The following is a 12890-nucleotide window of genomic DNA, read 5'->3' on the forward strand; positions in this document are numbered from 1 at the left end:
ACAGATTGTAAAAATTCCAATCTTATCTTTTCTCTTGCTTTCATTTGGTAAGAGTAACAATAAAATATGCCAGCGTTCCTGTAACATCACTGTGAATCCTGTCAGTGAACACTGGAAATTGGATCTTCATTCACTGACAGTTGAACGGCTCCACGAGTTGTCATTACAGGTCTTTTCTCTGTAGTTTTCAGAGAAAAACTTGTGTGTTCATAATCTAGACTAAACTGAGCAAGATCAGAAACTCTGAGGTGAAGGTTCAAGAGTAAATTTTCATCTTAACTAGACAGCTGATTGAATATTCACAGTTGAAACGAGATGAAAAAAAAAAGCGAGGAACTGGGGCCGTGTTTATTGATAAATTTAATGGTAACGTGGTCTGTACTAAATGAGGTGTTTTTCTCCCTCTCAACTGTTTTGTGAAAGTGTTACGCTTTTTAACTGACATTTTTAATGAGCACACATACGCTCACTTGCTCGCGCACACACACACACACACACACACGCTCACAGAGGCACACAAATGAACCTGTCAGACACGGTTTAAACACAGAGATTTTTGACTGTTTGTTACTGGGCTGTTTTTAGACATCAAACTACAGCAGTTGAGATGTGGCTTCTATTGATGCCGTTGTTTTTTTATGTCACAGTCATTACTGAGATATCCTTACCCTGGCTCGTCTTTAAAGGAGTGGTTCAGCTAAATTTGCTCATTGCGCCCCCCCCCCCCCCACCCCCCCCCACCCCCCTTACATTAAAAAGAAATCATTTTAAGCAAAGGATTTGTATATAGCTATATCCATCAACCATATATATGGGCCTAGAGGAGAAATACCTAAATATGTTGCCAAAAATCTTGCTGTATTTCCTAGAAATTTACAAAATAGCTTATATTTCATTGTGCCAGTACTGTATTTTTCTGCTGCTGTACAGTCAAATTTCCACACTGTACATTTAATGGTACAATATACTGTATGCTCAGATTATATTCATACATCCTAAGTTGATTCCTTTTGTGTCTTCTTTCATTTCCCAGCAGACATTTGGTGGAGAGGCTTTTGTTCAGCTACACAGATGAACAACAGGAAGGAGGACATGGAGATCTCCTCTCACTACCGTCAGCTCCTCAGAGAGCTCAATGAGCAGAGGCAGCACGGCATCCTCTGTGACGCCTGTGTCATTGTGGACGGAAAGATCTTCAAGGCCCATAAGAATGTCCTCCTGGGCTCGTCACGCTACTTCAAGACTCTTTACTGCCAGGTAAGGGACTGCCACACAGGGGAAGGGGTGTCAGGGGATTCGGCTAAGTACTTGTTTTTCTCTCAGATCGTGGTCGTTTTCTTCAGTGTGTTTTTCAGTTGATAAACCAATATCAGAACTTGTGTTCGAAAAAATCTTTACTCCTACCCTGCGTGAGATAAATAAACAAGAAAACACAGCCGTGAACATTCCTTCTCCTCATCTTTCAGGTTAAAAAAGGGGCAGAGCCTCACCATCAGACTACTGTCACTCACCTGGACATCGTCACGGCAACAGGCTTCAAAGCCATCCTGGACTTCATGTACTCAGCGCACCTTGCTCTCACCAGTAAGAATGTGATCGAGGTCATGTCAGCCGCCAGCTACCTGCAGATGACGGACATTGTCCAGGCCTGCCACAGCTTCATCAAGGCTGCACTGGACATCAGCATCCGCTCTGAGATGGCCGACGAACTGGCCGACTTTGAAATGGGAGCTGTCGCTGCTGCCAGCATAGGTGGAGGAGGTGGCGGAGGTGGTGGAGGAGTGGGAATAGCAGGAGCAGGGGGTGTTGCGGGAGCGGGTTTAGGAGGAGGAGGGATCGTGGGCATGGCCTCTGAAGCTCTTGCCTCCATCATGTCTGGTCGAAGCACCTCCCCTTGGCTGGCACGGCGCACCAGTCCGGCCAACTCTTCTGGGGACTCGGCCATCGCCAGCTGCCACGAGGGAGGCAGCACGTATGGCAAAGAGGACCAAGAACCCCCCAAGAGCCATGAGAGCCAGGAGGAAGCCTGCCATGACTCCCAGCCTGCCTGGCCGCATGACTACAGGCCTGTCACTGTCAAAGAGGAACAGGTGTCCCCCGCCTCCTCCTCTCATCCCCGGGACACTCCCAGAGGGTCAGCCCAGAGCCAGGGGGAGCAAGGGACTGGGGGGGCTGCTGGAGGAGGTGGAGAGGGGCCCTGGCAACCCCTATCAGGGTCAGGGCGGAGGAAGAACAGGAAGAACAAGGACACGGTCAGACATATTACCCAGCAGGCTGAGAGGAACTGGGACAGAGAGCGGGAAAGGGAGAGAGACAGGGACAGTAGGCCTGGATCTCCTCTGCCCTCCATGCTGGCTGTGGCTGGATGGAACTACAATGGACAGGACATCCCAGGTGAGGCTGACAAACCTGCTTCTTACACTGTTTACTGTCTCCATTTATGCAATAAAAACAAAACTGACAGTGCAGTAGATTTGGGTCATCACCAGCAATGATGAAAGCATACCTCATGTTTTCAGGTCCAAATAGTCTTTTTTATAGTGGATTTGTCAGTTAAATGATTAGTTTAGTGTCACAACAGCAGGTGGAATTAACTTGAACTCTTTCTCAAAATTGGTTGGTTGGACGCAGGCCAAAAGAAAACAGATCTGCACTTCCATCTTGAGAAGGACTTTGTGGTGCTGATTTGATGACTTTGAGGCTTTAGCGATTCTAAGAGTTACTGCAGTTTTGTAATGTTTGCTGTTACTTAGTTATCCTGTCATGTGATTAGAGAATGACCGGTGCGATAATAAGATTAGGTTAGATAATTGGGTGATAGTGTCAACACCTAAACTACAACAGTATCTAATTTATCTGTGCTTGTCTTTTCAAAGATGCCTTCTAACCAATGTGTGAGAGATCAAACTGCTTTGTTGAGAGTGCATGATGCTTTATAGTACGTGTGTGCTCAGTACTGTGCGGATGTCAGCCATCCCAACAGTTTACTAGTATAAAATGACCTCTTTTCCTCCTCCAGGGTTAAGATTAGCGAGCTTCTATGCTAACGTGTTAGGTCCAAGATGATTATCTCAAATCTTGGAGGTGTGAGGTAAAGCCTGGGTAAATGCAGATGGATAATGCAATCCTCTTCTTACTGCAGTTTATCTAACAGACACTCCCAAGCAAATGCATTCTCAAATAAACTCAGGAACACATATTTATTTTAAGAAAGCCTCTCTTGATCCTCAGCCTTGCAGAATTGTTTAGTGAATTCTTTTACACTAAAACTAATACATAAAAAACACTTACCTGTGCGCACGTGTGTGTATGTGTGTGTCTGTGTGTGTGCTGTGGGGCCCAAGGCGTCGATAGGTAGATCATTAAAAGTAAGAGAAGCTAATCCTGGGCGCATTAAGGGAGTTGGCTGTGAAATGGGCACACGCGTCACGCAGCGAAAGAAAACAGGATAATTGAATTGACCTGGGTCACTGCACGGATTACCAGCGCGTCCTCGCCATCCCAGGCTCCTCCCCCCCGTCTCTCTGGGGTTTAGGGAAGGACCTTCTGGAGAGGGCGAGAGGAGGGAAAAGCGAGGGAGAGTGGTAGATTAGGGGGGAATGAGAGAGAGAAAAGAAAAAGAGACAAAAAAAGAAGACGCAGAGAGGACAGAGCATCCATACAGGCTTATGAGGGTTTGTCTGTGTAGCTCCAAGTTTTGATTTTGTGACCTGCAGTCAGGCCTTATTACGGTGCCCGAGTACATCTTGTCTTGAGTCACACACGTGCATAACCACATACACCCACAAAATAAATGGCTCTATTAAGCCTGTTGGCCATTTTGTGCGCTTCTGGACTGTGGTAGAAGGTAGGGTTTAAGTCTGGCTGTGGCGAAGCGGCCATTACTGAGAGAGGTGTTTTCTCACCTAAAGGTTAGAGGAAGTCTAGTGTTGCTGCTGGTGCGGACTCACCTTGGTGCTAGCCAAAAAAAACACCATTTATGCCCACATTCTACTGGGTTTCACTGGGTGCTCACAGTGGAGAAGATTAGGGGAAGGAGGAAATGTGTGTCTTTGTATCATGAGATTATCAACTATTTGGGTCTCCTTCAGAGGGCTGACCTTGCCATTTAACAGTGGAAGATCATGTTACCAGTGGGCTGACGTGACGTTTAGGAGTGATAGTGTATGACAGGATATGTTTCACTATTGTGTGTTGAGTCAGTTTGCAGGAGTTGGTTTCTGTGTGTTTTGCGACGGTTTGGGGGGGAGGGTTTGCTGAACAGGTTTGGTGAGGTCATAATTGGTCTGGGAGAGGGCAATGTGATATTTTGGTTTTGGTAGTTCTCGTTTTTACAATGAAAAACCTGTGAGGAAGTGAGGAATTAGTTTTCCTTGTTTTTTTTTTTTTTTCCTTCTTTGACCAAGTGAGGGTCAAAAATACACAGGATCTCTATGGGCTTACGAGAGTTTGTCTACTTAAGTCTTAAGTCTCCTTAAGTCCAGGATTTTGTCACCTACAGAAGAAGATCCAAATCAGATGTGCAGGCATATGGAAGAGCAAAGGAATTAGAAAGCGATGTACATTTCTATTTAAGGTTTCTATTTACACCCTTTCATAGTATTTCAATGTAGGCAATACATAAGCATAGAGCTATTGATCAGGTGTGATAAAGTTTGGTTCCTGCTTGACACATATCAGAAGACTTCTGTCGAATGAGAAAACACTCGTTAATGCATCAAATAATATTTAACTTTAGAACGAATTTTATACAAAACATGACAGTATTACTGTGATTGTGGGTTTTTCCCTCCAAATCAAAGGTCAATGGTTTAGGGTTATTTCTACCATCCAAGTTTAGAAGCCGTTACTGTGTGATGAGGCTGTTGTCCATTCCAGTTTTTGGTTTCCACGAAGGGCTATGGTAGGAATAAAGGAGAAAGGGCACCTTCAGTCTGAGATTAGCTTAATTGCTTCATTCCTTATTGATGAGAATTTCCTAGACACACACTCTCTCAACCTCTCTCTCACTCATCTGTTACCAGTGTCCATGCTTTACCGTTAGAAATGCTTATGTTACGTACGACAGAGAGGATGGCTGACTGAGGATTTCGCTGGATTATTCTGTAATATAAGGATAATATATGACTGTGTAAAGGCTCAGTGTATTAGCGCAGAGCCGTTTCTAAGTGTTTGTATGGAAATGCCGTGTGCTCGTGTGTTGACATAAACAGCTGCAGGAATTAGGATTTGTTTTCTTTAGATCCCCTTCCCTTGCAAACATCTGCTGTGTTCACTTGATGTCATTATTGAGGCCACTATGCGCTCAACTTCCATTTCTCATTCTCGCTGGCGCTTGATCTCCCTCTATCTTTACGCTCACCTTGTCTGCTGACACAAATATTTGATATCTTACATTTGATTGAGGAAAAAGAAATCAGCACTGCATTCCAGTGATCTCATCATGTGTGTATATTTTTCTGTATAATACTTTATTAGAAGTGACAATTTTGAGGAGGAGAGTTTTAAATAGTCTCTACTCCTCCAGCCTGCTTATGTCGTAAACCTTCAAATAATTACCTAAAATTATTTTTAGTCTGGCCCCCGCTGCTTCTTCCAGACCTGGATTAAAAAGCATCTTCAAATCAAAGGCAGTGTGTTTAGAAAATTGTAGTCAAGCTTTTTTAAATAATTCAGTATGTTTGTCTTTGATACGTCACGTCAGATTCTCTGCTTGTAATGTATGCAGTTCTGAAATGGTAAGTCAATTGATAGAAAATTAATCGTCAACAATTTTTATTGATATATTGATTTATCCTTTATCAAGTCACATCAAATTTCACACATTTGCTTGTTCCAGTGTCTCAGATGTGAGGATGGGAGACTTTTCTGTTTTTTTTGTTGGAATTTAAATCAATTTTTTGGGGGGGGGGGCTCTCAATCATGTAAAACTTAAGAGTCAGAAATTTGAGATGAACCTCTTAGTTCATTTTTGATTTCTGAGGGGTGTTATCAGTGGTTGCAGACGGAAATGCCTCTGGACGCGTTAGGTTAGATAGGCCTGCAGAGAGCAGCAGAAAAGTGTAAACAGACTACAGCGTACAGAGAAGAGCTGTGATGGTTTAGCATCGATATGTCTAAAATACACCGTCCAGTTTGTTTAATATTGTTGCGATAGTGGATCCAACAGACCTCTCCACATCTTGGTTATTGATGGCCTGATCGTCTCAGGAGGGATTGGAAATCTGTCTGACTGGAAAGAGGCCAGACCTATCTGTGAAAGAGAGCCAACATCAGCTCGCTGATTGGTCTGGTTTCCAGGCTATGTAACTTTTTCAGCATTTTCTTTACATTCAAAACTATTATTTATTTTGTTAAAGTAGGTGTGACCTCTTTAAAACGTGTCATTTTGGAGGCAGAATTTGCCAGCTGTACACTCTCAGATTGAGAAGAAGCCTGAGCTGGTGAAAACACGAGTTAGCGATTGATTTCTTTCCTACTTCCTTTATACTTGGGGCAAATACCAACTTGATCTTTATCCCACATAATAACAGCACTGGAAATATTTTTTGTTTGTTTTTTTTAAATGTTTTATTTTTTTGCTGGTATTAAAAAAAAAAAAAAAAAACCTACACACACACACACACACACACACACACACACACACACACACACACACACACACACACACACACACACACGGTGACCTTTAGTGGCAGCTTGGGGGATTTTGGCAATCCGGTACATGGCCGGTGTGATGTACACACACTCACACGCAAACACACAGCTTAGAGCATCTGATTATGAAGACGTGAACAGTTCAATCACACGTGGGCTGTTCTTTCCATTTCCCTCTAGCTGTTACACATTGATTACATCGAGAATCTTTTTTGAAATCCAACATCTTTATCTCACTCTCTTCCTCTCTGCTCTGTGGCCTCAGAGTTTCCCTCCTCAACCACTAATACACAAGTGCTCAGAGACGCACACTCTCACACACACATGCCCACAGAGACGTACTAAAAAAGTGAAATCATTTTTCCGTAGAACCCTGTCCTGTTTATTCCTGCGAGCTCTGGAGCGCTGCAGTTAGCGCTGCATGTTTTGGCTTGTTTGAGTTCAGACCTCCATCCTCTGGAGCTCCAGAGCCTCTTGGACTCACCTGGGGCCCGCAGACAGGCACTCTCAAGATTGCCCTCTGGTTTGCACTTCCGCATAAACTTTCTCTCTTTTTTTTCCCTCTCTCTCTCTTCGCTCCTCTCCCCAAGTCTCGGCAGTCTAAAGGTGAACACTTGAAATAATGAATCGGATCCCCCTTTCGCCCCCTTCCTCTCTGTATTCCAGTTAAGACTCTCCCCATAGTATTTGCACTTCATTAAACTTGAAATAGGTTTAATATTTAAAACACCGTGAACAGATTTCAACCCCCTCACCCCTCGCACACCTCTCCACTTTTTCTCTCCCTTCTCCTCGCTCTTGGTTTAATAATCTACTCTCATATTTCCTCCCTAATTCACTCCTCCTTCATTAAAAACCAAAATAGATTTAATATTTCAGACTGTGTGGACTTAATTTTTAACCCCTTTCTTCATGGCTTGGTGCTTGACATGCTATGGGTTAGATAACTACATCATGTTGAGGCCTCTCCCCCCCTGTCTCTCCACTCTGTCCATGTCTTTCTCTTTTGTGGCTCCTGGTTCATCTTTCTCACTTTTTCCACAGTCAGTCTATTATCAGTTCTGTCTTTGTACTCCAGGCCTCTCTCTGTGTCTCGCTCTGTCTCCCCCACCCCCTGTTTGCTCTGCCTCTTTGTCCTATGACTGCACAGATGATTTCAGCCCTTTCCTCCCACCCTATTGACTTTTGTAGCCTTACTCACCCCACCTCCCTCAGTTTCCCCTACTCCCTCCATCCTCCCCTTCCCCTTTTTGTCCCCTTCTGCCACACACACTAATTTCCCCCTCTCATTCCTCAGTTGTATGTTAGCAAGAGGGGTTGAATGCTTTTTTTTGTTCTGAGAGTTGTGATGGAAGATTAAAATACTGTTCTGTCCCCCCTTATTTCCTCTTTCTGTCTTTCCCTCTCATGTCAACCTCCTGTTCAGTCCCCACTAAATTAAAAAAAAAAAAAAGTTCCATTATCACCGTGGAAACCAATCATTTCTCACCGCCCACCAACCATCTTTGTCATATGACCTCACATCCTGCTGGACATTATGGGCAGTCCACCAGCTAAAAGCCCCTTCTCCTACTCCACCACACCATCACACCACACACACACACACACACATTCACACAATTTTTCACACTCTTGCTGTCTGTCTTTTTCTCTCGCAGCACTCCCTCTCTCTCAGTTCTCAATACTGACACCTGCTCTATTTATAATTCTCTGGCTTTAAAAGAGCCATTTTGGACAGGAAGCTGCCCCCTCCCCACTCCTGACCATGGCTTTTTTCCAAAACGTCAGCACCCCCCACCTCTCCACCTCCTGCCCCTGGAACAGGCCAGAGAAAGATTGCTGGGTGGGGAGGAGGAGGAGCATGTATATGTGTTGGGGGGGGGGGGGGGTTAAAGATTAGCTATCCCACCCTGAGTGCACCTGGGTTGGGCCCATGTGTGTGCTTTAGTCAGCCATGGCCACACACATACTGTCCACGCTCACCCACTAACTTGCACACAAGTATATAAACACATGCATAACACCTGTAAATGTCCTATAAAATATGTTTACAGTAAAATCCAATCCTGTGTTTCACTCATCCAATCAAATGTATGTTGTTAAACTCTGTCTACACACACACACACACACACATATCTCTTAGCATTGATCGCTCAGGTCTAAGAATTAAACTACCCAGAATGCATCCTGACAGGATGTCCTGTTGGCACGGCACAGGGGTGGGTGGGTGGGTCAGGAGGTTTCTGTGGTTGAACATTCAGAGCAGTACCCCCACATAGAGACACACTTCAAACTCCATCACATACCCCAAATGTACTATACATAGATATATTAATGGTTGAGGTTCACTTTGTAGCTTAAACACACACACTCACACACTTTGACCCATAGATTCAGGCACACTCATTATCCTCTCTAACTCATCTATCTTTAAAAGAAGGTGATACCTGAGGGACTTTGGACCACTTGCCTTTGCTTACCTGCTTACTTCTTCCAAAATTAAATTTTTGGACGACTATGAAAAAAATCAACGCTACCCAAATCCAGGTCAAAACTAATTTTTAAAATACCATTAATTCTAATTCTAACCCTTGATAAGTTCTTATTTTTTTTAAGTTCCACAGAGGGTTTGAGTAGTAAGTGGGTGCATAATCAGCAGCACATTTCAGTTTTTCCCCACTAGGTCTTCACTTTCTGTTACTGTAAGCATTGTCAAAGCCAGGGGTGTGGTGCCTCCCTCAGATAGAACCGAGACACCTGTGCTCTCCCCCCTCTCTGCTACCTCTCTTTGCCTCATGTAGCATCTCTCAGTCTGAGCCTCTCCTTCAACTCTCTCCTCACGGGTCATGATTGCCCCAAAGGGGCCAGGATAAGTTAGAGGGGTCCCGAGATAATTAACAGGAAAGGACATGCAAAATTATGTTCATTTTCTCAGACTTTTCCCTTTTGGTTTGTGAATTATTGGATATTGGATATTGGATGTCTGTGAAGGAAGAATCACTCTATGATTAAACTGGTCATGACCTGTCGAACATATGTAACCTGTGATGGGGAGTCATAGCTTTATTCAAAGGGGTCAAAAGCCAAAAAAATGGCTAACCTCTGATCTCAGGTTACTGTAAACTGCAGTGATCAGGGTCCTCCTTCAGCAGGAAATGTGACAAATTTGGGTGCCTGGGAGCCTGAAACCTTCTAAAAATAGTTTTTAAATGATCTGCCTTATTTAAGAAATTATGGTATTTTTCATGGAAAATCTGAAAAAAAAAAAAAAAACCACAATGAACCTCACGTATGAGCTAGGCCTCCTCCTCTTCATTGGGAGATCCGTGACAAGGCTCCTCTTTAGGAGATATGAGATGGAGATGCAATGTGATGTGAGCTAGGATGCCTCTCTCCTCTCTCCTGCAGTGATCTGATAGCCAGTAATGGGCCCTGTAGCCGTGTGTGTGCCTGGCAGCACTGCTCACTGTGGCTTATGTGTCACACTGTACCCAGCATTCACCAAGAGTTAGTCGAGCGCAAGCATCCGGAATATTGAGACTAGTAAAGTGTATGCGTTTGTATGTGAGAAAAAGAGAGGCAGACATATACAGTGGCAGACTGACTGACAAGGAGAAGCAGAAACAGTACCTTTCGTGAAGAGTTTAACCTTTCAAAAAAAAAGTACTTCACAGTAGGTTCGTGGCTGGATCTGTGCTCTCTTTCTTTCTCATTTCCAGTCAACCTGAAGTTCCTCTTTCCCAGTCTGTTTATTTTAGAAAGGTGGCTTTGTTCTATTTACCGTACCCACTCCCTCTGCGGCCTCTATACCCCCATCAGCGTCAGACCAGTTAGAAAAGGGGAGCGAGGAGGAGGAGGAGGAATAGGAGGGGGAGAGGAGGGTGGGTTCATGATGTTTGGACAAACGGACAACCCGAACAGGATATAGAGGTCTACAGCCTGTGGGTGTGTCGGTTTGGCCGAGGCACAGCTCACACACGCACGCACACACACACACACACACACACGTACACACAATCGTGGGAGTGTTCCCGCTGGAGGGCAAAGTCTCCCTTCCTCTTATACATTCATTCTCTCCTTTTCCCTCCTTCCCTTCATTCCCCCTTTCCGCCGTCACACCCCTCCTTCCTTTAGACCTCTCTTTCTCCTTCATCCCTTTCTCCCTCTCTTGTGACAACCCCCCTCCTCCTTTTGAAAAGAGTAAAAAAAAGAAAGTGTTAAAGATACAGAAGAGTTGGCCAACAGCAATGAGAAACTAGGAGGGAGAGGCCAAAATCACCACAGGGGACAATTATGGCTTGGGCTGTGTACATACAAGAGTGTGTGTGTGTGTGTGTGTGTGTGTGGTTCTTTTTTGGTTTGATAGTTATAGAGGCGTTGAAGACAGTCCTGGAAGCCACTATCTGTCCTTCACAACTATTTGTCCCCTCCTTCTCTCCTCTATCCCTCCTTCCCTCTGTCTGTTTGGACCTTCCTTTCCATCCAGTCAGTTCACACTGTCACTTCTGTTTTCACTCATCACATACACTGGAGCTACAATTGCTTCTTGTGAATAGTATGCGTGTGTGTTGTTTCACATTGAGTATATGGGCTCCAATAAAGGCAGGGCTGTGGGTTAAACTTCCTCCTCATCGGTAGGATCTGCGTCTGGTTTGTTTGTCGTGTAAAACTGGAACTCCCAGGTTCTGTTCCAAAAGTAAGAAATCTACATCATTTGCAACAATGCAAATTACTAAAAAAAAAAAAAAAAAAAAACCCAGCCCTGCAGCATAACTTTGCCCAGCAGTATGTCATGTGATTCACACTTTTTGGGGAGTTTTTTTTTTTTTTTTTAATACAATGCTAGATCAATGTCAATTAACTTTTTATGTTTTTAGTAGCAAGACCTTCGTGGGTTACAGGTCACCGACTTCACAGACTAGGCCAGACATGGCTATTACAGTTGCACACCTTCTTATCTTGTTTAAACCAGCTATACTCAGTTGTTGGGGTTTTTTTGTTTGTTTTGTTTTTTTTTTCGACAGTGTGATAGTGGTCACTCATAGTTTACCACCTGACTCTGCAGTTCCCCTCAGCTCTGTGGGGTGCTGAGCTTTTTAGCATCTTTCAGCTCAGTGTTGGGTTTTCCGGGCTGCAACTGTACTGTTCACTCTCACTGCTCTTATGTTTCACTAAAAACATCAGCTGTTGTAAGTGTAAAAAACTCTAAACACCCACTCTTGCCCTGTATCAATGGTAGACAGGCAAAGTTAGCAACTAGCTGGTGAACATAGCGGTGCATTAAGCTGCTACAGAGCCAGATATTCCCCCCAGGAGTAAGTGTATACCACAAACATTGCTAAAAGGAAAGTGAATATTGGACTTACATTGGTCAGTTCGCCTTGAACACAACTCCAAATGAATGCTAATGTTGCTCCATGTCTGCTGGGTGTGTAAATAGGCAACTCTTTGCTAGTAAGTTCACCAGCTCAAAAGTTGACAATATATATATCAGTGTTGTGTTGTGTTGAGTGCTCAAACGTGGCCAAAAAAAATCAGTTCATGCAAGTGTAAAGACGATCCCAGGGGCTTTGAAAGAGGCAAATACAAGGACTAGGAATAATAAGGGAGAAACTGTTAGATAACTTTAAATACACACGTTGCCAAGCTGAAAAACATCATGGGAGGTGTAGTTAAAAGCAACTGTTGTGTAATATAGTCATTTAGCTTAACCTCAGGAACATGTTTCACAGAAAGACAGATGAAAGAAGTGAAGAGTGAATGCATTGAGTGATAGAAGATAGTGAAACAGCAGCTAGCTGGGAATTTGACTTCAGGTCTTTAGCTTTCTTCTGTATATCCTCTGTCCTTTGTCTCTGAACACGAGGTTAGCTTTATAAAAGCAGGTCAAACTCTCCTTTGTTACCCCACTCTCCCCTAACCCCTTTGTCCAGGATCACCTGCCTGCCCGTACTCCTTATTGTTTCCACCTTCCACCACTCCTCTTGCAATTCTTTCCTCCTCACTACCCTCATATACTCCAGCAGCATGCAAAGAATATAACTTTATCTTGATCTCCTTTCCACTCTCTCTATCTGTCTTCACCCCCCTCCTCCCACCCCCCCCCACCCCTCTTCCTTGTAAGTCCGTATCTCTGAATCTAAAATGGGTCATGGGCTTGTTTCTGATGGGACCTCCCACAACAGGGGTACCCGTAGGTTTTTTTTTTTTTTTTATTAACACTAATTCCCCAG

At 44.0% G+C, this 12890-nt stretch overlaps 1 protein-coding gene across 4 annotated transcripts in view; it reads left to right on the forward strand.

Annotated features, from left to right (window-relative positions):
- zbtb46 (zinc finger and BTB domain containing 46) overlaps positions 1–12890 on the forward strand; it is a 55983-nt gene that overhangs the window by 20091 nt on the left and 23002 nt on the right. For 3 of the 4 annotated variants that reach the window (XM_041055744.1, XM_041055773.1, XM_041055764.1), the window contains exons 2-3: positions 1034–1257; positions 1467–2394. In XM_041055744.1, the coding sequence (XP_040911678.1) occupies positions 1072–1257; positions 1467–2394 (1114 nt within the window). In that variant the 5' untranslated portion in view covers positions 1034–1071. The remainder of the gene's footprint in view (positions 1–1033; positions 1258–1466; positions 2395–12890) is intronic. The other variant, XM_041055754.1, reaches the window with a different exon arrangement.

Source organism: Toxotes jaculatrix, chromosome 2 (assembly GCF_017976425.1).
Source record: "Toxotes jaculatrix isolate fToxJac2 chromosome 2, fToxJac2.pri, whole genome shotgun sequence".
Lineage (NCBI taxonomy): Eukaryota > Metazoa > Chordata > Actinopteri > Toxotidae > Toxotes > Toxotes jaculatrix.